This window comes from Schistocerca nitens, chromosome 7 (genome assembly GCF_023898315.1).
Source record: "Schistocerca nitens isolate TAMUIC-IGC-003100 chromosome 7, iqSchNite1.1, whole genome shotgun sequence".
Classification (NCBI taxonomy): domain Eukaryota; kingdom Metazoa; phylum Arthropoda; class Insecta; order Orthoptera; family Acrididae; genus Schistocerca; species Schistocerca nitens.
In genome coordinates, this window is record NC_064620.1 from 366,003,563 (window position 1) to 366,029,283 (window position 25,721).

The window sequence follows — 25,721 nt, forward strand, 5'->3', positions numbered from 1 at the left end:
TCGTGAAGCGAGGACAAGTGACACTGTTGATGATTCGTCCATCGGAAGGGGATGTTAAGCTCGGCCGCTCCGTTGGTGCTATGTCCTGACACCAAGTTCCACCCTCTTTTCCTGTCATCATCGTACAACACAAACAAAACACTAAACGAGTCCAATACACTCACCTACACTCTACAAATATGAATACAATACAATTTTCGACGTTCTGAAACAAAGGGGTAGTTGCGTGCAGAGCAAGAACAACTTTTCGGAGTAGTGGCTGAATGCAGCACGTGAGATACCCCAACATCATACCCCACTGCCACTGCTTTAGAGAAGTGAAAATTCCCAACGGTGACCTCCCCCAGCCAACAACGTCACACGGCATTTACATTTACTTAGTTACCACTGGTTGTAACGATGTACCTCGACGAGGTGTAGTTGTGACGGGGGAGGGGGGGGGGGCTGTCTTCTTCTCAACTTTATATTTAGCGTGGCACTGGTGCCTAGGATTTTAATAATAATAAAATACGAGGGTTGGAACTTAAATAGTGGCAACTATTTATTCACAATCGATACAAAAGAGTAACATGTTTGCACCTGTTACTGTCCTTCAGATTAGTCACCAGCGTTGTGTAGAACCCGTGGCCAGCTATGTGGAAGGCGTAATATACTGTTAGCAGAGCCTGATCTGTTGATGGTGCGGATGGAGCGGTCTACTGCCTGTAGAATCTCTGGAACAGTTCTGAAGCGAAAGTCACGAAGTGGTTTCTTCCTCTTCGGAATCAAATCAAAGTCACGAGAACTTAACTGCGTGGAGTATGGTGGATGGTTTCTGCGCAACCCACCCATCATTTTGCACCACAATGTGCGGGTGCATACAGCACAAGCTGTGGCTGCTCTGTTCGGTCGATGGGACTGGGAGGTACTGACCCATCCACCATACTCTCCGGAGTTAAGTCCTCGTGACTTTGATTTGATTCCGAAGAGGAAGAAACCACTTCGTGGCATTCGCTTCAGGACTGTTCCAGAGATTCTATAGGCAGTAGACCGCTCCATCCACACCATCAACAGATCCGGCTCTGCTAACAGTATACTACGCCTTCCCCATCGCTGGCAACGGGTTCTACACAACGCTGGTGACTACTTTGAAGGACAGTAACAGGTGCAAACATGTTAATATTTTGTATCGGTTGTGAATAAATAGTTGCCACTATTTAAGTTCCAACCTACGTACATAATGTATTACAATCATAAGAAATTATTTACATCAGTGACTAATACAGTGATTTTGTTTGTTGATAGGTAGTGACCCTCTTCTTGAAACCCGGCCTATTACAGTTATGGGTTCGCTTTTGAAAAGCTTAAGTTTTCTTGGTGTTCACACTTGTGTCTGTCGATATTACTTGGGCAAGGATCTTCCGTAGATCTGGATTCATCGAGGAGCTTAGAAAGAATTGGTGCTTTTCATGTGGTCTCTGACGCTCCTCTGTAATGATGTTTGTTATGCATTTTACGACGTTCTTAAGACAACTGGCTTGAAATCAGTTTATAATTTTCTTTTCATCTCATTTTTTGTTATCAGTCTTTTTCCTGGCTTCATTCTGTACACCTTCCCCTATGTTGTGCTAATGCTTCCATATCTACGCAATCACTACACCGTCCGCTATAATTTGTTGTGTTTAGTCTAGCCTCTGTCCGCTGCTACCGTTTTTCCCCTCCATCGCCCTTTAAAGCGAAAAGTTGTCTGTTCATTGATGGCACAGAAGAAGTCCCACTATCTGTCCCGTCTTTTGGTGTCTTTGATAGACCTTCTTTCCCACTTATTATTCTTGGTGTTTAAAAGTCCACTTAATCTGAAACACTCTACGACAGTAGAACATTTCAAGTACTTCGTTCGATTGGTCAAGTTTTTACGATGGTCGGTGTTCCATTCCACAAAAAAAAAAAAAAAAGCCTTAGGTCAGCTCTGAGTAGTCGACTGATGACTACAAGGCAGTACGAGGATCGATGTACGAGGGGCGCTCAATAAGTAATGCAACACGTTTCCTTTTGATAATTTCTTTTGAAAAAATTCTGAATTTGTTGTGGTACATCGTGGAATATTCCCGCTTCAGCTCTTATAGTTTTCTGAAGGTCGGATAGGTGGCAGCGCAATACGTAGCGTTCAAGGTGGTGTCCGTAATGAGGTGCGTTCCAAGCAGAGAGCTGTCATTGTGTTTCTTTTGACGTAAAACCAGAGCATCGCAGGTATTCATAGACACTTGCAGAATGTCCACGGAGGCCTGGCATTGAACAAAATCACTGTGAGAGGTTGGGCAAAGCGTCTGTCATCATCACAAAAAGATCGAATAAATCTGTCCATGTACCATGTGCCGGCCGCCCGCACACAGGTGTCACTCTTGCAATGTTGGAAGGTGTGGACACGAACATTCGAGGTGATCGACGGCTCACAATCAAACGCCTCGTTACTCAGCTGGACGTCTCTGTTGGTAGTGCTGACACACTCGACCACCAGTTGGGATACTAAAAGGTGTGTGGCCACCGGGTTCATCAGCGACGAAGGACCATCTGTCTGCAATTGCTTGCGCTTTACGAGGCCCATCGTGATAACTTTTTGTGGAACACCATCGCGGGCGATGACACATTTTATTACTTCGAGCCGGAAACGAAACGGCAATCCACCAAGAGGCGCCACACCACTTCTCCTCCGAAGAAAAAGTTCAAAGACGCACCCTCAGTCGGTAACGTCATGGCGACGGTCTTCTGGTACTCTGAAGAGGTTATTATCGTTTATGTCCTCCCTCATGGTGTAAAGATCAACTCGGAAGTGTATTGCGCTACCATCAGGAAATAGAAGAAAAATCTCTAGAGTGTTCGTCGCCAAAGAAATGCAAATGAATTTCCCTTTCGCCATGACAACACAAGGCCTCATACAAGTCCGCCCACCAGAGAGGAGCTCAGAAAATTTCAATGGACTGTTCTTCCTCATCCATCATAATACCCCCATCTCGCATCTTCCTGTTTGGTCCACGGTGTAACGTCGCTACCCTTTGGACGCAAAAATGAAAAACATAAATCTAGTCCTCACACCCCGAGACCAAGAACCAAATTTCATAAAAAGAAAAAGTTCCTCTGTACTAACACTGCATGACTGGTAGCAAGTAGACTGAAAAGATAGTAATACAAAAAGAAATACAAAAGAATTTTGGTAGCAAAGTAACTTAATGCTTTGAAAAAGAATAAAAAGGAAATAGAATTCATTAGTTTCAAGATAAAATAATAATAGATCGCAAAATAGTAGACTTGTAGATCACTGAGTATAACAAGTGACCTACAAGAATACTTCTTGTGAGTACTCTTTGAGGACACTGCGAAATACAGAAGCTAAAGTTGCACATTGTTAATGTGCTTCTGGCGCTTGCCTTGTCGTGTCGTAACTGGACTTGTGCGCTCGTGCGTAATATTGGTAGGCGATACGAGATGGTCTGTTACATTTTGAATATTTGCGATCTGCTAGAAATGATTAAAAACTGACAGAGGTAAATCAGCAACTTTGAAAATATCTTTGAAGTAATTCAAGTTAGGAAAATAACCGAATATATTGTCTTAATTTGATCATTATCAACAAAAGACTGAACTTAGACCCAACGCGATAGACAATTAATAATTCAACTGATAGTAAGTGATGCATAGTGTAAACTGTGAGGAATATACCTAAATTGCGTTAAAGTAAACAGCGTAATCTGTATATTGCTGTAAACTCTTTGGCTGAATTTACGTAACTAATTTCACGCATCTGAAAGAAAGGTTACTTCCTTAAGACAATGATAGGATGCGCATAGACTAGAATAAACCAACATAAAGTGAATTTACAGTGTTTGGCATTTCTTTCAACCCATTTAATATTACATGCTCATGAAACATTTATTTCTGCGACAGCACAGTTTATCAACAGAGCGCAGAATTCATAGATATTCTTTGGCGCTCTAGAAAGTTATCGTACTGATTCAGACTATTTAGCTCAAGCGAATTGTAAACTTCTATAGATAAACTCTGGATGTATATAGACTGCAATCATTATTAGGGCAATAATCTCAGATTGTATGCATTTGCGTGTTGCTAGGCTCGTACACGTCGGGGAGCAAATATTCATCTGAGTAAGCCGGTACAACTAACACGCACTCGGCGTAAATACAGTGCAGCAAGACAATTCTTTTTTTCTGACTTCCCTCGCAAACATTCTACCGCGAGCTAGCCGGAGCCTGAGCATCATTAATTAACAATCAATCAATATACAAGGGGAAGTTACAACGGGAAGCAGTACGTGGGTGATGGGGAGAGTATTGATACAACAAGACGTTGGCTCCGACGTCCACCTGTAGATTGGTGTAATGCGGGCATAGAGGCCCTCCCAACAAGATGACATAAGACCGTCTCACTCAACAGAGACTATGCTGGAAACTAGGGTTTTGTAGTCGAAATGGTGGAATGATATGGTGTACTGGAACCCTGAACAGAACCAATCTGCTTAAAAAAAAGTTTTTCGTGTTAGTTATTGTATAGCCCTCGTATGATCGTGGAACATGTGATCAGCATGTCGCCACCCCTCCTACTGTTGTTGCCAGTAGATGAATCATGATGATGCCGCTGCTTCTTTATTCAAGCAACTTTTCATTTTGCCTCGTTAGGTGGAGTCGATGACGTTCCAGACTTTCCCGCCAGAGAAAAATCCGAGGAAGTATCCGGAATCGAGGCCAAGTCTTTCCGTGCCGAGGGCAGCGACGGTAACCATTCGCCTAAGGAAAGGTTACATAATTAACTATTTGTTTGTTTGACAGTGCATGCAGCAGTCCTGGTATGCAATGCAATACCCGCGCCACAGTAAGTAATACGCTCCTGCTACATGGCTTAGTCCACGGATGAAGTGAAGTGTCGTGCGGCAATCCGTTTTCCACATCTAAACGGGTACAACACTGCAACAGTTCATGCTGAGTTGGTGAAAGTGTACGGCGACAGTGCGCCATCATATGAGACAGTGGTTAGGTTGCGCAGACAATTCCATTATGGTCAGACATGTCTAAATGATAGAAAATGAAGTGACTAGTAATCTCTTAGTAAAACAGCGGGGACTCCAAGAAGTGGAGGCCTTGGTGTTGAAAGGCCTGCGTGCTACAGTCGATGCGACACTGGAAAAAGTGAGAATCAGCCATGGATCGATTTACAAAATATTACAACATTTTGAACTGACAAAGGTTCCGAGACAGTACACACTCGATCAGAAAGCTCGCCAAACCGAGTCAGCAGCGAGTATTTTTCTTAGCCGCCTAATCACCATAAAAGAGTGCTTAGTGTATCACTGTGAGCCAGAAGAAATCTAAAAAGAAATGGTTGTTGGAAGCAAAGAGTCAGCATGTAGAAAAGTAGAAACAACGTTACAGGAAATTAAAGCAAAAGTGTGATCATCAAGACTGCGGGAAGAATTCAGCTGCTAAGCGTAGAGGACAGCGGATGGGTAGACAGAGTACATTGACGGTCTCTAGGAGAGAGAGGAACTGTCTGCTGACGTGTTAGAAGGAGAAATGGTAGTCGATTTGGAAGATAAAGGGGATCCAGAATTAGAGTCTGATCGAGGCAGGATGCATGGATAATATTATAACGGAATTTCTAAAATTATGGAGGGAAGTGGCATCCTAACGAATTTTATGAGACGAATGTGGATAAAGGGCGCAGTATTGTTAAACGCTGCAACTACAAGGACTAACGTAAATAACCGCCTAAACACACACACACACACACACACACACACACACACACACACACACACACACTCATACACACGCACACACACACTCAAACACAGTCACACACAAACACAATCACACACACACACACACACACACACACAAAACAACTTTGAAAATCACGTACGTTGTCCCAATGAAAACCAACAGCAATAAGCAAAAAGTAGAGAAAGGAATTAAAAAGATGCTTTAGAAGCTGTGACTGGCTCATCGCTGGAATAGAAAGGATGCGCAACCCGCAACACAAGAAGGACGCAGTAAGGAACACGTAGGAAGCAGATCAGCACAGGTAAAAAAGGCTTTCCTGGCCAAGAGAACTGTAATAGGGCCAAAACTTCAAACATAGGCCCTAAACGGAGGAAGACAATTCCGAGAATGTACGTTTGGGGCACAACATTGTGTGTAGTGAATCATGGACTGTGGGACAACCGGAGGAGAAGAAACTCAGAGCGTTAGAGATGTGGTGCTATATAAGGACAGACAAAATAAAGAATGAAGAAATTCTCCGCAGCATCGGTAAAGGAAGGAATGTATGGAAACCACTAAGAAGAAAGGGTCCCTGTTAAAACATCAGGGAATAACTTGGATGGTGCTGCAAGAGAGCTGTAGAATGTAAAAACTAAGGGAAAACAGAGACCGAGGACGTAGGGCGCAAGCTATCGAGGTCGGTAGAGGCGGCGAAGTAATCTCCAGCCGCATCAAATCAGAAAAAAAACGAGCCTCAGACACAGAAGTGGAAACATGCCGATTCACTGCCACCGAAACAGTCGGCGGGGTGGTTTTTGGATCTTTCATGGTGTTCAAGCTAAAATGTAAAGTAGTCATCAGTCCGAAGACTGTTTTGAACATCACAGTGCTTTACAAGGCATGGTGCGGTATGCCATTGCCTTCCTCCGACCTTTGAACTGACTCACCCAGCCAGCTATAGAGGGACCTGCAGCTGAACGTGGATTCCGGACCTCGATTTAATTGGGCATTTTTCACATCAACTAACATTTCCAGAGATTTATATAGGGATAAGTGACACATAAAAAGTCTAGGATTGTCTGGCGACCGAAACCGAGACCTTTGGATTTGCAGTTTGGCGTTTTACCACTATCATTTCTTATCTGAACACTATTTATCAGTTTCATCATGAGTTCACTCTGGAGAAGAAAAACGTGCTATCAGAATATGCAGAATAGCTGATAAAATGTAGGAAGGCATCTTAGACGTACATAATAATTTTGTTTGAGAAACTACTTTAGCACATTGTAAAAATCTTGCAGAATGACTGGTAAAATATTCAAACAACGTCTTAGAACTTTCGTACAAATTTGATTTATGAAACAACTTTAGTACATTAACACGGCGAGTCATATATTCATCGTTTGGCCATGTACTGTAAAGTTGTTACTTACATGCTTTAGTTTTTGATATCTCCTGTTAATATCGCTGTTTCCGATGGTGAAACACATGTTATAGGGCAACGTTTCTGGAGCATTTATGAAAGATTAAGTAGTATAAACGAAAAAAAACTTTCAGAGACATCCGAAACCTGTATGACTACACCGCTAATTACAAAAAGAAAGAGTGGGGGCACTTGGATAAGTGTGGTAGAAATAAGGTCCAAAAATACCGTGTAACTCATGACCAATTACAGTACAATTACGTTTGCTAACAGGCGCCAAAAGCTCTGACTGGGAACCTATATCGTCTGCCTGGTTACCTGGATACCATTCCTGATACAGAACGACATTGGTAGCGGCAGATAAATCAGCCTGTGTGCCCCCCCCCTTTTTTTTTATATACTGCGGAGAGTGGACTGACTCCTGACGAAACATTCTGAGCTTCTGTGGTGATTACCAGTGAACCACTGAACCAGATAATCTGGTAGCTACTAACAGATTATGTCTATAAGGTGCAAACTGTCAAAGGAGCATATTAGCGAAGCCTTGTGATGAAATCAGGGTAAGCTTTTAAGACAAATGTCTCGTACAGCTTTTGAAAGGGGGCTCAGGACACAGTAACATTATGATGCTTATTTGGACTATCAAATTTTTGCAACCTCCCCATTCCCTACCCTCCGTTATTGCGTTAAGATACCCAGTGGGCTCTTCCTCTTCCCTCAGATAAAAGAAACCGTTGCATGACAAACATGTTTACAATGACGTCGACGAGATTTTCGAGGTGGAACGTTTCGTGGACAGCCCCAGTGCAGCCTTTTCCATGGGGAATTAGCGGCGCGCCTTACCTAGCTTGGCCGTGTCGATGTTGGCTGGCTCGAGGATGACGCCGGAGTGCGTGGCGGCGGACCCCGGGGGCTGCGCCGAGGCGGCGGCGGAGGCGGGCGTAGAAACCGCGTACGGGTCGAGCCCTGCGCCGCTGTGGTTGCGCTTCGCCGCCGCCTGGTAACTCGGCGAGCTGCAACACGGCACGCGCCAACAGCGCGTTATACACGGCAGCGTGGCGGCTGCAGCGGTCGCTGTTTCCCTACATTCTACAACAAACGTGTCAGACTCAGACACCAACTACGGCCAAATAAACGTAACGCAACGGGGGAAAAAACTGACATAAAAAGCCTGACACAAAAACACGTTAAATTATATATTCGTTCTGTTCCAAAGTTCGGTGGTGAGAAGACGTTCGAAGATATAGAATCTACAGGGTGTTACAAAAAGGTACGGCCAAACTTTCAGGAAACATTCCTCACACACAAATAAAGAAAAGATGTTATGTGGACATGTGTCCGGTAACGCTTACTTTCCATGTCAGAGCTCATTTTAGTTTCGTCAGTATGTATACTGTACTTCCTCGATTCACCGCCAGTTGGCCCAATTGAAGGAAGGTAATGTTGACTTCGGTGCTTGTGTTGACATGCGACTCATTGCTCTACAGTACTAGCATCAAGCACATCAGTACGTAGCATCAACAGGTTAGTGTTCATCACGAACGTGGTTTTGCAGTCAGTGCAATGTTTACAAATGCGGAGTTTGCAGATGCCCATTTGATGTATGGATTAGCACGGGGAAATAGCCGTGGCGCGGTACGTTGGTATCGAGACAGATTTCCAGAACGAAGGTGTCCCGACAGGAAGACGTTCGGAGCAATTGATCGGCGTCTTAGGGAGCACGGAACATTCCAGCCTATGACTCGCGACTGGGGAAGACCTAGAACGACGAGGATACCTGCAATGGACGAGGCAATTCTTCGTGCAGTTGACGATAGCCCTAATGTCAGCGTCAGAGAAGTTACTGCTGTACAAGGTAACGTTGACCACGTCACTGTATGGAGAGTGCTACGGGAGAACCATTTGCTTCCGTACCATGTACAGCGTGTGCAGGCACTATCAGCAGCTGCTTGGCCTCCACGAGTACATTTCTGCGAATGGTTCATCCAACAATGTGTCAATCCTCATTTCAGTGCAAATGTTCTCTTTACGGATGAGGCTTCATTCCAACGTGATCAAATTGTAAATTTTCATAATCAACATGTGTGGGCTGACGAGAATCCGCACGCAATTGTGCAATCACGTCATCAACAGAGATTTTCTGTAAACGTTTGGGCAGGCATTGTCGGTGATGTCTTGATTGAGCCCCATGTTCTTCCACCTACGTACGCTCAATGGCGCACGTTATCATGATTTCATACGGGATACTCTGCCTGTGCTGCTAGAACATGTGCCTTTACAAGTACGACACAACATGTGATTCATGCACGATGGAGCTCCTGCACATTTCAGTCGAAGTGTTCGTACGCTTCTCAACAACAGATTCGGTGACCGATGGATTGGTAGAGGCGGACCAATTCCATGGCCTCCACGCTCTCCTGACCTCAACCCTCTTGACTTTCATTTATGGGGGCATTTGAAAGCTCTTGTCTACGCAACCCCGGTACCAAATGTAGAGACTCTTCGTGCTCGAATTGTGGACGGCTGTGATACAATACGCCATTCTCCAGGGCTGCATCAGTGCATCACGGATTCCATGCGACGGAGGGTGGATGCATGTATCCTGGCTAACGGAGAGCATTTTGAACATTTCCTGTAACAAAGTGTTTGAAGTCACGCTGGTACATTCTGTTGCTGTGTGTTTCCATTCCATGATTAATGTGATTTGAAGAGAAGTAATAAAATGGGCTCTAACATGGAAAGTAAGCGTTACCGGGCACATGTCCACATAACATATTTTCTTTCTTTGTGTGTGAGGAATGTTTCCTGAAAGTTTGGCCGCACCTTTTTGTAACACCCTGTATACGTATTACAAATCGAAGTCCCGCGTTTTTCTGTATGTGTCTTACGGCTAACCTCAGGAACCACTGCAATGATTTTGATACGGTTTTCGCTAATAGATATACTCAATTCACAAGGAAGGTTTGTGCGTATGATATACGGTTTATACAAGGGTAATCCTGTAATGGTTCTTTATTTACGTGACCATTACGGCACTCCAACCGCAGTTCTCGATACCAGTAATATCGTAGTACTTTTCTGGTAAGTAACATACATTTGTTTGTGACAATATTCACATTTGGTTTTATTAATGTATAGGTACTCCGATGTATCGATATATTACAGTGATATGGTTCTTGTATGTATTCATTTCTGTGAGACTGTCATAATCTTTGACTTACTTGTAACCGATTTGGCGCGAATGCGCACATAGCAGTCTTTGTTTCACTTTGCAGAAGTTAAGTTGCTATTTCGCTTTGTAAAAGAACAGTCAAGTCTTGTGTTTGGTTAAAGTGGAAATTAAATATATGAAGACTGATACAAAACTGTTTTCATGATGATGTGACAATTAAGAAGAAGTATATGTGAATTTACAAGAAGTTTAATAAAAATTTGGATCGTGAACACGAAGTCAAAAATTATTTCTACCATACCATTGTTCTGATCTGGGATTGTTTGATCATTAAGAATTTCCTGAAAAACGCATTTGATAGGTCTTCAAATATTGCTAAAATACAGATCTGGACCTTCTAGCAGTCAAAGGAATCACCCTAGAATCAACAAGATGAGCCATAACAACTTCGACGAAATCTACGTGGGAATCCATTCAAGATAAGTGCCAAAATTAATGACTTTTTTTACAGTGACTTCATTATTTCCATTCTGACGATACCATCCACAGTCAATAACTTTGTTGTTGCCCGATAAAGCGAATATATGCTGCGTGAGCAACATTATTAATCTGAATTCTAACCTACTTTGCAAGTGGTGGTATTTTTAGAATCCTAAAAATAAAGTCTCCTATTTTTTTGTAAGTACATAGACCTGTTTATTTCTACAATGGTTTACATCAGTTTACAGCTTGAACATTTAGTTATTTTTCGACATAACCACCATTTCTGTCGATGCATTTTTATAGACGCTGTGGCAGTTTTTGTAAGCCCATGCCATACCAGATCGCCGCCATGCTGTTCAGAAAGTTACGAACCTCTTCTTTCACCTCGTCGTCGGAGTTGAATCGCTTTCCGGCCAAATATTCTTTAAACCTAGGGAACAGGTGATAGTCACTGGGCGCCAAGTCAGGACTATAGTGTGTGTCGGTGATTATGTTCCACTGAAACTGTTGCAGGAGAGCAACGGTTTGCCGAGTGATGTGTGGAAGTTCTGAATTGCCCATTTGAGTTTTTTCAGAGTCTCACAGTACCTATCAGCGTTAATTGTGGTTCCAGCGATTCAACTCCGACGACGAGGTGAAAGAAGAGGTTCGTAACTTTCTGAACAGCATGACGGCAAGCTGGTATGACATGCGTATACAAAAACTGTCACAGCGTCTACAAAAATGCATCGACAGAAATGGTGATTATGTCGAAAAATAGCTGAATGTTCAAGCTCTAACCTGATGTAAACCACTGTAGAAATAAACAGGTCTATGTACTTATAAAAATTAGGAGACCTTACTTTTGGGACCACCCTCGTACTAATGACGAGTGTGTAATGTATATATCGTTAACTGTTCCATATTTGTGAAGGACAATCAAACAATTTAAAATCAAAGATAGCAAAATAGTCTACACTTTACTGAGTGAAACTCTAAATCCGCAGTAGCTGTGTATTCTGTTTTTCCCCGTATGGCGACCGGTTTTATACCCTTGGAGGTATATCTTTAAGTCATATAAAACTAATACTTCATGTGCCAAAACTTCCAAGGTGCAGATGCGTGTAAATACAAGTCACTCCTCGGTAAAACCAGGGATGAACCGGCAGACAAGTACCCAATCCGAATCGTGTATGATTAGTAAAACATCTCCAAAACTCTATCAAAAAAACGAGCCTGGATACCACATGACAATCCACGTCTGACAGGATAAAGTGAAAATCAACGGGGGAAACAAAGAATTAAGACATGCAATCCTTGGGAGTCGTCAACATACTAAAATATATTGGCAGGCATCAAATAGAACTGCACGTTACAGCGCTCGTATGTTGACGACTCCCAAGGACTGTGTGTCTTTTACTCTTCGCTGATGTATTTTCCAGATGTTTTTACAAGACAGAGGGCAGTCAAGTATGATGCCAAGATACTCGGGATACTTCTGACAGAGAATACTGCCATAAAACTGCACCTCGAGCTCAGTGTTAGCCTGTTTGTTGTTAATGTGAAACGTACAAATTTTGCTTTTGCTGATAATGGGCTTCAGTCTCTATTTTTTGAAATTTGAACTAAGAGCCGCTAAGTCCTCTGTTACCGATCCCTCTGACTGACCAAGCTCTTTTGATTGACAAGCCAGAGTGATATCGTCTGCGTAGCAGAATTTCCTTGAACATCTTTCGCGAAGGTCAGAAATACAAAGATTGAAGAGGAGAGGTGCGCGAACTGAGCCATTACTTACTTTCCTTACTCAGCTTCTATTTTTAACCAAACAAACATGATATTATCGATTACTTGTATGTTCTTAATAATAAATGCTCACGTTCGGCATTCAATTATTTTCAGTAATTTGTGAATCATCCCTTCCTTCGAGACAGCGTCATATTCTGTCATAAGGTCAATTAAGGGCATATACATTTTTAGGTTCTCTTGTAAGAGGGTCTGGAATGTAAATCTAGCAGTAAAATACCGCACATGCACTACGGGTAATGCTAAATGAGCTAGTGCTTCTCAGCAGCCAGAACTTTATTGGCCTTTCTGGTTACAAGCAGGCAGACTAACATAGGCATTTGAGTGATAACCTCGTAGCAGTCATGGGAGATACAAGCTGGTTATCTAGAGAGGAGGCGGTCTCTGGCGAAAAACACAGTAAAATCACAGCCGTCACAACTCTAGAGACCAGCGAAACCTGACCAGGATCTATACGTGTTAAAAGTTAGTCCCTCACTACGACTTTTTGTCTGTATATGAAGGTTAATTTCAGATACTAATTAAGGACTTTCGATACAGTTTCACTAATCAATTTATTCACAGGGAAGGTTTGTTGATATCTATATATCTTATAAACAAGTCGCCCAGCTGTAGTTAGTGCTAATATTTCTGAAGTCGGGGTGGGTCGCTAGTATGTCATAAGACAAGAATATATAGGTTGTTCAAAAAGTGTCGAATATTTTGGGAGGTGGTAGTACTCACCGAAACAAGAAAAAGAAGTCCGATGAACATGGGTACAGAAACGCGTACTTTCCGAGATAAACACATATTTATAGGATGGGCTGCGCGACGCTTGGTTGCGGATATTAGCACAGTCGTTGCATTGGTGCTCCGTCAGATGCGCCGGCAGGGTATTATGATATCTTGCTCACAGTACTTTACCTACTCTTGTGCGGTTAGAGTCTTGTTATAGACTACGTTAGTTTTCGTCGTGTTCGTGCCCCTTATTGTACAGTACTGTCATTCCTGGGTACGTATCATGGTGTTTTACCTTCTTCCAAATGCGAATTCAGTTACGTGTTTACTGTTATTGCGCTGTTTGTACGCACAAGTGGTGTCGTACATTTACATTTTCTCTCTTCCACCACTTGTTTTCGTGGAAGCCTGAGGGACACTGGTACCTTTGCACCTCAGAAGACTGACCGTGTAAGGCCCCACACACTCCGCATACGTAACAGTGTGTGTGTGTGTGTGTGTGTGTGTGTGTGTGTGTGTGCTGCTTTCAGTGGAAGAAACCCCTGGGATCAGTGTAAGATGATTGGTAGCAGCTCATTCTCTTATCTGGGGGTTACTTCACGAAAAATTGCTGTACCTGTATCATCTACAGCGCGTTCAGGCCCTTAGGCCACAGGACTACCGTGGAAGACGGCAGTTCTGTCACTGGCTGTTGCAGAAGTGAGACGCAAATGCACCGTTCACATCCAAGATTTTATTTACTGATGAGGCAGAGTTCACAATAGATGGTGTTACGAATTTCCGTAACGAGCATATATGGGTAGATGCAAATCCCCAAGCCATTCAGAAAAGAAGGCATCAGCACCGATTCGCAATCAAGATACCGCCAGGCACTCTTAGCGATAGATTAATAGGGACATATGTGCTACCACAAAGGTTAACTGGGGCGCATTATCTGGACATTCTCATCAATGTATTACCTACCTTGCTGGAGGCTGTGCCATTGTACCACACAAATGTGGTTGATGCACACACTTTCATCACAATGTGCACGAACATCTGACACAGACATTTCAGGACCCCTTGATTGGTCAGATGGACCCCACACCTTGCCCTATTCGTTCTCCAGACCTCAATCCGGTAGTCTTTTGGTTATGGGGACGTCACGCAAATCAACGAAGTGTGGACACTACAGAGTTGTGTCTTCAGATTGTGCCTGTAGCTACAATAACCGGGTTTACTTCAAAGGGTGTGTTATTTCTTACGTCAGAGGGCAGAGGGGTGCACTGTCACACCACATTGAAGACCTACTGTACACACCTGTTTATTGCAGGAAGTATGCATTTCTGGACCCATGTTTAATGGACTTATTTTTCTTGTTTGGATGAGCACTACCACCTCTCAAAAGTATTTGACACTTTTTCTGCAGACCCTGTGTGTATAAAACAGAGCATATCTAAACCCCTGGATCGATTTCAACCAAATCTGGCACAGAAACAGCAGGCCTCATGAGTATTAGCACTGTTGGCTTTATAACCTCCTGGCCCCAATAGGAGCAAAGATAGGGGAAAACCATGCTTTTGCCAGGCTTTAGCATATAGGTTACCCTGCATGAGAGGTACGTTACATGGGAACAGCTTTGGCTTGCCAAATCAACCTGTTTCACAGGGCAGTCTATATGAGAGGGGCAAAAAACGGCTTTCCAAGTCCTGGCACATAGGCTGACTTGCTTGACATGTGAGTTGCGTTGGAGTAGTATTGACCTGTTTTGCAAGGTGGCCTGTATGTCAGGAGGAAGTAAATGATTTTCGAGCCCAGAAGTTGCAGCCTGCCCTGCAATACAGGCGTGTTGTGTGAGTAATATTGACCTGCTTTATTGAACTGTATTTCATGAGCTACACATGCCAATAAAGTGACTGGGGACAGGTTGAGATGGATAGAGGATGGGATGGCCAGAGTGATGGGGAAGAGGGACAGAGGGAGGGAGAATCAGAGTTCCTTGAAGTAGGTGGGAAGTGAAGAGGGGGGGATGGCCAGGAGGAAAATGAAGAAAGAGAGGCAGAGATGGAAAGAGAGAGGAGGCATAGGGTGGGGGAAGTGATCTGAGAGATGGGTTGGAGGACATGGACAAGGAGAGAGAGAGGAGCAGATGAAGAGGCAGAAAATGTGGGGCAGACATAGAGATAGGAGGATGAGGTGGACAGACAGAGGGAGGAAGAGGTGGACACACAGAGGAAAAGGAGGGGGAGGTGTGTTCAACATACGTGTCGAACTCATATGTGGTGGGGAGGGGGGGGGGGACTGCTGTGAGAAGGCTAGTTTACAATAAAAGACATGTACTAGTAATTTTTCAGCAGATTCAGCATGAAATGGTCCTCATGATTTTCGAATAAGTCAAAAAGGTCTTGTATAGATTTTTATGTAAGAGGCAAAGAACTTAATGGTGTGCTTCAGTATGTTTCGCCGAGTTATTGTTTCCATTTTATGCATAATATTTCGACCACAGACCTAACTGTCTTCATCAAATGTTGCCAGTTGGGCTATTATGTGTGATCGGTACCTGGGCTCCAATCAGATTATGAACTATTGTTGGTCTTGTGCAGTCATTTGTAGTTGAGGTCGACTCCCAACGACACCTACGCACTTTGACGCTCTTTTTTTTTCAGAGCCCGCATTGATATTCTGTGAAGAGCACATCCTCTGTGTTTCCAATCGAATGTGCCATGATTCACGTGAGCAGAATATTAGAATAGTCGCACACAGGTTCAAGGTACATTAGCGGCACACCTAACTAAAACAACTAAGCAAATCAAATCAGTTGTCGCGCAGCACTGCCTCAAATATGAAGATGAAACGAAATATGAGGGATGTGCAAAAGAAAAGGTACGAAAAAACAGTGTGGGTATAATGAAAAATAATCACCAGCGGCCTGAGCACATCCATCCCACTATTTCACGAGCTGAACAATTCTCTGTTGCCAGAATTCCTGTGGCAGTTACAGGAGGCAGTCCTCAACTGTGTCCTTCAATTCATCATCCGAGTTGAAGCGCTTCCCTTTGAGACTTTTGTTTTTTTAGAGGACCAAACACATCGAGGTCGCAGGCCAAAACGTCTGGACTGTGGGGCCGATGCTCAGGCTGTCCCCACTTGAACTTGGTCATTATCTTTCGTGTGATCTTGAAAACAAGTGGACGCGGGTTGTTATTGGGCAGAATCACCTCTTTCGTGAACATCCCAGGCCATCTGCTCATGATGGACTTGCATAGACTATGTAGTGTTTCGCAATACACGTCAGTGTTTATGGCTCTTACTGATCGAGGAATTTGATGAGTATCGGAGCTCGGACGTCGAAAAAGGCGGTGAGCTTCATCTGGACTGCTGAGGGCACAGCTTTGAAAATTTTAGGGGGAAGTAACGAGAGGCAAATCTTTACAGCGATTCGCCCGTCTGTAAAAAGTGTCATACAACAACTACCACCGTCATACCTTAGCAAAAGATTTTGCCAACTACCCGAGAAATTTCGTGTCCTACGTTAAATTACTATGGACGTCGAAGGCTTCTATCCAATCACTCATCAGTCTGGTGTGGCAATAGAAGAAAGCAAGAGGTAAGTATAGTTTTACAATTAGCATTTAAAAAATTGTTCACACAGGAGCATCGTACTAAACATACCGTAGTTTGATCATCGCACAGACTCCCATATGAAGGAGCAGTAATATGCATCCATGACGTACAGAAGCAACTGAACGGTTGAAAAAATAACTCGCGAAGTCTGGATGGAACCCCAATTTGATTTTATAAAGAGTACTCTCCAGCATTGGCTCCTTAGCTTGCATTTATCGAGAATCCCCTCGCCCAGCGCAAAGTACCAAGTGACTGCAAAAAGCACAAATGACTCCTTTATATACTAAGGGCAAAAGAACGGTCCGCAGAATTACTGACAAATGTCCTTAACATCGATCGGTTTGCAGGGGTTGCTGCAGAGTTCTTGAACATATTCTCAGGATATAGGAAATTTCCTCCAGATGTAAAAGCTTCTGTTCACAAATAAGCATGGTTTTAGAAAGCGTGCGTGCGGAACTCAATTTGCCTTTTTCTCACATGATAACCTGCGAACCAAGGATGAACGGCAACAGGCAGTTTCCATATTTCCAGCTTTCTGGAAAGCGCTTCACACAGTGCCCCACTGCAAGCTGTTAAAGAAAGAAAGCAACAGAATAGATTCCCACATACATGAGAGGCTCGAAGAATTCTAGAGTAATGGAAACCAGTACGTTCTCCTGTTCATCAAAGACAAGGGAATCGTCATGAATACCCGAGGGGAGCGTGATCAGAACGCTATTATTCTCTTTAAACATAAATGATCTGACGGACAGCAGCAACCTGCGGCTGTTTTGCTGATGTTGTGGTGTATGGGAATGTGTCGAGTGACCGTTGGAGGGTACAAGATAACTTAAACAAAATTTCTAGTTGGTGTGATGAATGACAGCTAGCTCTAAATCTAGAAAAACGAAAGTTAATGCAAGTGAGTCAGCAAAACAATCTCGTAATGTACGAGTACAGCATTAGTAGAGAGTCGCTTGACACAGTCACTTCGATTAAATATCGAGGCATAACACTGCAAAGCCATATGAAATGTTACAAACATGTAAGAATTGCAGTAGGGAATGGGAATGGTCGAATTCGGTTTATTTGGAGAATTTAAGGAAAAAACTGGTTATATGTAAAGGAGAGCGCGTATGGAACACTAGTGCGACTCATTCTCGGGTACTGTTCTAGGGTTTGGACCCCACCAGATCGAATTAAAGGAAGACATCGAAGCAATTACAAGGCAGGCTGGCAGATTTGTTAGCGGTGGCACATCAAAATGCAAGTATTACGGATATGTGTCGTGAATCCGAATGGGAAACCCTGGAGACAACGCTACCTTCTTTTCAAGGAATACTATTGAGAAAATTTAGAGCACCAGCATATGAAGCTGCCTGAAGACGATGCTGCTGCCGCCAACATACATTTGGCGTAAGGGCCAAGAAGATAAGGGAAATTAGGGCTCGTGCGGAGGTATATAGACAGTCGTTTTTCCCTCGCTCTGTTTGCGAATGGATAAGGAAAGGAAACAACTAGTAGAGGTGCAAAGTACCCTCCGCCAAGCACCATGCCGTGGCTTGCGGAACATGTTTGTAGGTTTAAATGTAGACCAAGTATATCTGAAACCTAAGGATGGTAAACGTATGTCACTGGCACGGAAATAATTAGTCTCATTAATTTCATCACCGCAGATATCTCCACATATCCTAAATTTGAAGGAATTTGTATTTCACGGTACCTTTCAGCGGTAAGTTATTAATACGTTTCGAGCTATTTTTATGTGGCAACGGAAACGTACTCGTCCGCTGCGCAACATGTGGACGGAATGAGTTCAGTTGCTAGATGGCCCTGTGCCAGAATAATCAGGAAGTTCGAATTTATTAAGTATTCCATGAAATGAAATTTCTGTTGGGATGGGACTGAAAATACACTGACGGAAAAGAATCGTAGTCCCTAAAAATAATTAATGTAGAGTAATACATATGCCTTGGTAACATTTGTGAGATTAAGGGAAGGTTTACTATCTTTGGCCCGAAAAAAACCATGTTCTTTGAGATGTGTTACAGATATCTACAAACTGGATTTTTTCTACCGGAAATGTCGAAGAGCAAAGGCGGAAGTGCCGTCGGAACGAAACAAAATTTCGATGTAGACCACGCGCGGTATGCCACAGGTCAGCCGACTCGTCTGAATCAAAATTGAGTTGACGTCAGCGAAGTACTCGTATATAAGATTCTTAAGGAGTTGTACATCGCTTAAGTTGTTTGGACCATAGGAAACAAAATGGCGGCAATTTGAAAAGAATAGTTGATGGATATGAATAACAGTAGTACAGCTCCAAGCCAATTTAGTTAGTTTCGTCGGAAACAAAGAATCATGCCAATCGGTTCAGCAGATTTGAAGTTACCATACCGCGCGATAAAAAAAGTCATTTCGCGAAAATCGCGTTTGAAGTTTTGACTACATATAAATGCAATATTATCCAACGTACGTTCAATGTGCTATTCCGGGTCCATAAACTAGTCCTTCCTCTTCCCCACAGAGGGTGTTCTCCTCGATCTGGGCCATCCTGCGCTTCTCCAAAGCCGCCTGTACGGCCGCTGACAAGCGGTTTTCAGCCGCTTGAATCCGGTGGTCGTCTGAGTGCTTGGCGAACTGCGTCAAATAGAGCCCCAGGGTGACGTCCATCGTTGTCATCGTCTTCAGAGTTACCGAATACGCTTCGTTGAAGTCGCTCACTGACAGAAAAGTCGCAATCTCCATAGTCTTCGCACCAGTAAGCAAATGCTTGGGGGCTAACTTCCAAACACACGTGTTCAAACTTTCATTTGAATTTTGTGTGTCTCCTCCCAAGAACCGGTACAATAACTCGTCCTCCGAAAGAAAGAAACTGGTGCATGAAGAAGACCGATTTCAGGCAGGTGTATTTTTTTGTTCGACCGCGAATAACAAACATTTCCGTTCCGTATTCGGGAAAACCGTTTCAGGGGTGGATTCTAAACACTTTTATGGATCCAAAAATGCATTTTAAAAAAATCGATTTTTTGAACCAAAAGTTAGTAAACTTCCACTAAAACAGCAAAATGACAGGATAACGAAAGCGCTAGATAAGAGAATGTGAAATGCCAGTCCATTAAGAGCCGGCGTGACCGCCAGAACGTTGAATCAAAGCATGCTAACGTGCACGCATTGTGTTGTACGCTACTGGCCATTAAAATTGCTACACCACGAAGGTGACGAGCTACAGACGCGAAATGTAACAGACAGGAAGAAGATGCTGTGATATGCCAATTATTAGCTTTTCAGAGCATTCACACAAGTTTGGCGCCGGTGGCGAAACTTACAACGTGCTGACATGAGGAAAGTTTCCAACCGATTTCTCAGACACAAACAGCAGTTGATAGCCGTTGCCTGGTGAACGTTCTTGTGATGCCTCGTGTAAGGAGGAGAAATGCGTACCACCACGTTTCCGACTTTGATAAAGGTCGGATTGTAGCCTATTGCGATTGCGGTCTATCGTATCGCAACATTGCTGCTCGCGTTGGTCGAGATCCAATGACTGTTAGCAGAATATGGAATCGGTGGGTTCAGGAGGGTAGTACAGAACGCCGTACTGGATCCCAACTGCCTCGTATCACTAGAAGTCGAGATGACAGGCATCTTATCCGCATGGCTGTAACGGATCGTGCAGCCACGTCTCGATCCCTGAGTCAACAGATGGGGACGTTTTCAAGACAACAACCATCTGCACGAACAGTTCGAGGACGTTTGCAGCAGCATGGACTATCAGCTCGGGGACCATGGCTGCGGTTATCCTTGACGCTGGATCACAGACAGGAGCACCTGCGATGGTGTACTCAACGACGAACCTGGCTGCACGAATGGAAAAACGTCATTTTTTCGAATGAATCCAGGTTCTGTTTACAGCATGATGATGTTCGCGTCCGTGTTTGGCGACATCGCGGTGAATCGCACATTCGAAGCGTGTATTCGATTTCCCCATACTGGCGTATAACTCGGCGTGATGGTATGGGGTGCCTTTGATTGCACGTCTCGGTCACCTCTTGTTCGCATTGACGGCACTTTGAACAGCGGAAGTTACATTTCACATGTGTTACGACCCGTGGCTCTACTCTTCATTCGATGCCTACGAAACCCTACGTTTCAGCAGGATAATGCACGACCGCATGTTGCAGGTCTGTACGGGCCTTTCTGGATACAGAAAATGTTCGACTGCTGTCCTGGCCAGCACATTCTCCAGATCTCTCACCAATTGGAAACGTCTGGTCAATGGTGGCCGATCAACTGGCATAAGCTACAATAGTGCTCTGGCTATCATCACTGTCCGCAACGTGGCGTCTTGTCTTCTCACCGCAGAGCACAAATTTCACCGTCTAGACGTGTACAAAGGGTTGCTGACACGTTGCCAAACTGAACGGGAACATTTTTGCACCAGATTGCGACCTACAATGAAATGCATAGGCGGCAACGATGAGGGCAAAACTACAACCGTCGATGTCCGCACAGCATGGATAAACAGGGAAGTGCAAATCCGTAGGAGGACACCGTAGATACGGTTGTGTGGTTGCCACTATCCAAAGGAGTGGCAGGTCGATCTCGGCACAAACAGAACTAACAGCGGAAGAAACGTTGCGCGCGAAAACCCATGCGTCATACCCTTACGGGCAACGGCCTAGCAGCAGTGGATACACCGGTTCCCGTCAGATCACCGAAGTTAAGCGCTGTCGGGCGTGGCCGGCACTTGGATAGGTGACCATTCGGGCCGTCATGTGCTGTTACCATTTTTCGGGGTTCACTGAGCCTCGTGATGCAAATTGAGGAGCTACTCGACCGATGAGTAGCGGTCAAAGAAAACTATCATAACGACTGGGAGAGCGATGTGCTGACCACACGCCCCTGTTATCCGCATCCTCATTGAGGATGACACGGCGGTCGGATGGTCCCCATGGGCCACTTGTGGCCTGAAGACGGATTGCATACCCTTAAGCTGCCTTCTGATGAAGGCAGTCATAGCAGATTAGAGATTAGATTAGTACTTGTTCCATAGTTCATGAATACGACACTTCGTAATGATGTGGAACATGTCAGGCTAATAAAAGGTGTCTATACAAGATATTAAATTAGACAAAATATTATATGACACTCAATTTTTTTTTTTTTTTTGGGAAGTTGGAAAATTACCCACTTACTATATCCAAAAATTCATCTAATGAGTAGAAGGAGTTGCCATTAAGAAATTCTTTTAGTTTCCTTTTAAATGCTATATGGCTATCTGTCAGACTTTTTATGCTATTAGATAAGTGACCAAAGACTTTTGTGGCAGCATAATTTACCCCCTTCTGAGCCAAAGTTAGATTTAACCTTGAGTAGTGAAGATCATCCTTTTTCCTAGTGTTGTAGCCATGTACACTAATATTACTTTTGATTTCAGATTGTTAATAACAAATTTAATAAGTGAATATATATATATATATATATATATATATATATATATATATATATATATATATATATATATATATATTGTGAGGCTACAGTGAAGATTTCTAGCTCTTTAAATAAGTGTCTGCAGGATGATCTTGGATAAGCTCCAGCAATTATTCTGATTACAAGCTTTTGTGCAATGAACACTCTTTTACTCAATGATGAGTTACCCCAGAATATGATGCCATACGAAAGCAGAGAATGAAAATAGGCGTGGTAAGCTAATTTACTGAGATGTATATCGCCAAAATTTGCAATGACCCTAATAGCATAAGTAGCCGAACTCAAACGTTTCAGCAGATCCTCAGTGTGTTTTTTCCAGTTCAACCCCTCATCAATGCACACACCTAGAAATTTTCAATATTCTACCTTAGCTACCGATTTCTGATCGAAGTCCATATTTATTAATGGGGTCATTCCATTTGCTGTGTGGAACTGTATATACTGTGTTTTGTCAAAGTTTAATGAGAGCCCATTTGCAGAGAACCACTTAATGATTTTCTGAAAAACATCGATTACAATTTCACCAGTTAATTCTTGTCTGTCGGGTGTGATAGCTATACTTGTATCATCGGCAAAAAGTACCACCTTTGCATCTTCGTGAATATAAGTCATTAATATATATTAAGAACAGCAAAGGACCCAAGACCGAACCTTGCGGCACCCCATTCTTGATTGTTCCCCAGTTTGAGAAATCACCAGTTTTTTGCAAATTATGTGAACTGTTTATTTCAACTTTCTACACTGTTCCCGTTAGGTATGATTTAAACCATTTGAGCACTGTCCCATTCATACCACAATACATGAGCTTATCTAGAAGTATTCCATGATTTACACAATCAAAAGCCTTTGATAGATCACAAAAATCCCAACGGGTGACTTCTGGTTACTTAGGGCATTTAATAGTTCATTAGTGAAAGTATATATAGCATTTCCGTTGAAAAACCCTTCTGGAAACCAAACTGACATTTTGTTAAAACTTTATTTTTACAAAGGTGTGAAGCTACTCTACAATACATTACTTTTTCAAGAATTTTGGTTAAGGCAGTCAGAAGAGAGATTGGGCGGTAGTTGTTGACATCAGCCATGTCCCCTTTTTTATGCAGTGGTTTAACAATGGCATACTTCAGTCTATCTTGGAAAATACCCTGCTTCAGAGAGGTATTACATGTGTGGCTAAAATTCCCACTTATTTCTTGGGAACAAGCTTTATTATCCTGCTGGAAATGCCATCAATTCCATGTGAGCTTTTATTCTTGAGAGAGTTTATTATCTTCCTAATTTCAGATGGGTGGAATTTCAGTTGCATCAAATGGTGTGGGTAAGGCCTGTTCCATTAACAGCCTTGCTTCTTCTAATGAACATTTGGATCCTATTTTCTCTACATTTGAAAAATGATTATTCAAAATGTTTTCGGCTTCCGGCTTGTTGTTTATCAAGTTTCCATTCGCTCTGATGGTGATGCCGTCATCCTGTACTCTTGGTTGTCCTGTCTCCCTTGTAATAATATTCCAAATTGTATTGATTTTGTTTTCAGAGATATTAATCTCAGACATGATGGACATGCTTCTGGACTTTTTGATAACCTATCTCAATGTAGCACATTAGTTTTTATAATATTTCGCTGTTTCTGGGTCATTACTCTTTCTTGTTGTTAGATACAGTTCCCTTTTGTGGTTACAAGATATTTTTATTCCTGTAGTAAGCCAAGGTTTTGTTGCATAGTTTCTTATAATTAGATTTAAATACTTTCTTGGGGAAACAGTTTTCAAATTGTCTTACAAGTGTATTATGAAATAAGCTATATTTTAAATTAGCATCGGGTTCCTTGTACACTTCACCCAGTCTAACTGCTGAAGATTTTCTCTGAAGTTTCTAATTGTTGAGTCATTAATTGAATGCACAACTTTGAATTACTGAATGGAACTAGAGCAGTGTCGAAACCTAGGTCAAAATACTTCTTTTTTGCGACCGAGAGCTGTTGTTGCTTTAATTTTACCTTAATTGGTTCTGAAATATAAACAGATGTTTTGTACACTGGACTCGCATTCGGGACGACGACGATTCAATCCCGCGTCCGACCATCCTGATTTAGGTTTTCCGTGATTTCCCTAAATCGCTCCAGGCAAATGCCGTGATGGTTCCTTTGAAAGGGCACGGCCGGCTTCCTTCCCCGTCCTTCCCTAATCCGGTGACATCGATGACCTCGCTGTCCGGTCTCCTCCCCCAAAAAACCCAACAAATGTTTTTATACCTTTAGACCGGACGAGCTGTGATTGTAGTGTGAGTGTTGAGTTAAATATTAAATGTATTCATGTTTCCAGCTTGCGCCTTTTACCCGGCCGAGCGGTTCTAGGCGCTACAGTCAGGAGCCGCGCGACCACTACGGTCTAAAAAGGCGCTGCAGTCATGGACTGTGCGGCTGGTCCCGGCGGAGGTTCGAGTCCTCCCTCGGGCATGGGTGTGTGTGTGTGTTTGTCCTTAGGGTAATTTAGGTTAATTAGGGTGTAAGCCTAGGGACTGATGACCGTAAGATTTCACACACATTTTAACATTTGAACGGTCGCAGGTTCGAATCCTGCCTCGGGCATGGATGTGTGTGTTGTCCTTTGGTTAGTTAGGTTTAAGTAGTTCTAAGTTCTAGGGGACTGATGACCTCAGCAGTTAAGTCCCATAGTGCTCAGAGCCATTTGAACCATTTTTGCGCCTTGTAAGTGCTCGTTTTTCCCGCGCGCCGTTGGGGAGTGGAATGGTAGAGAGACAGCTTGTTCATTGAACCCTCAGCCAGGCACTTTATTGTGAATAGCAGCGCAATCACACAGACGTAGACGTTAACTGTTCTGCGATGCAATAAATATGTCAAATGTTCTGTTGAAGCTGGACTCACTCATTTATCACAATCTATCGCCGAATCCTATGCCCTTTCATGGTAACCACACAAGTGTTTTGTAAGTCTTCATGTCGCTGTTTGAGGCAGAAGAACCGAGTCCAGAGAAAGATTGCACGAGGAGTGTTAACATTCGTGCGAGAGAAACGAACGTGGGCGCCCTGTTCGAGACGTGGAGTGACAGTTGACTGTGCGCCGAGTGACGGATCTGGAGCCTCCACCGTATCTGAGAGTCGCCCGCGTCAGCGTCAGCGACAGTGCTGAATAATTATGGCTGGCCGGCCATGAATAATGCAGCAGCCAGAGGCGGAGCTGCGAGCCGCTGCCGGTGGCAGGGGGCGGTGTGGGGCAGGCGGCCGCGGTCTGCGTGTGTCAGCGGCGGGCCTCTGGACCCGTGGCGCGTCTGCACGCTGCTTAGGCGCGAGCTAGCAGCGC

General features: G+C 43.4%; 1 protein-coding gene across 1 annotated transcript in view; it reads right to left on the bottom strand.

Annotated features, from left to right (window-relative positions):
* The window catches only part of LOC126194745 (NACHT domain- and WD repeat-containing protein 1), a 633,295-nt gene that overhangs the window by 306,310 nt on the left and 301,264 nt on the right, over positions 1-25,721 (bottom strand). Inside the window, exon 3 of the mRNA XM_049933012.1 lies at positions 8,017-8,186. Within this exon, the coding sequence (XP_049788969.1) occupies positions 8,017-8,186 (170 nt within the window). The remainder of the gene's footprint in view (positions 1-8,016; positions 8,187-25,721) is intronic.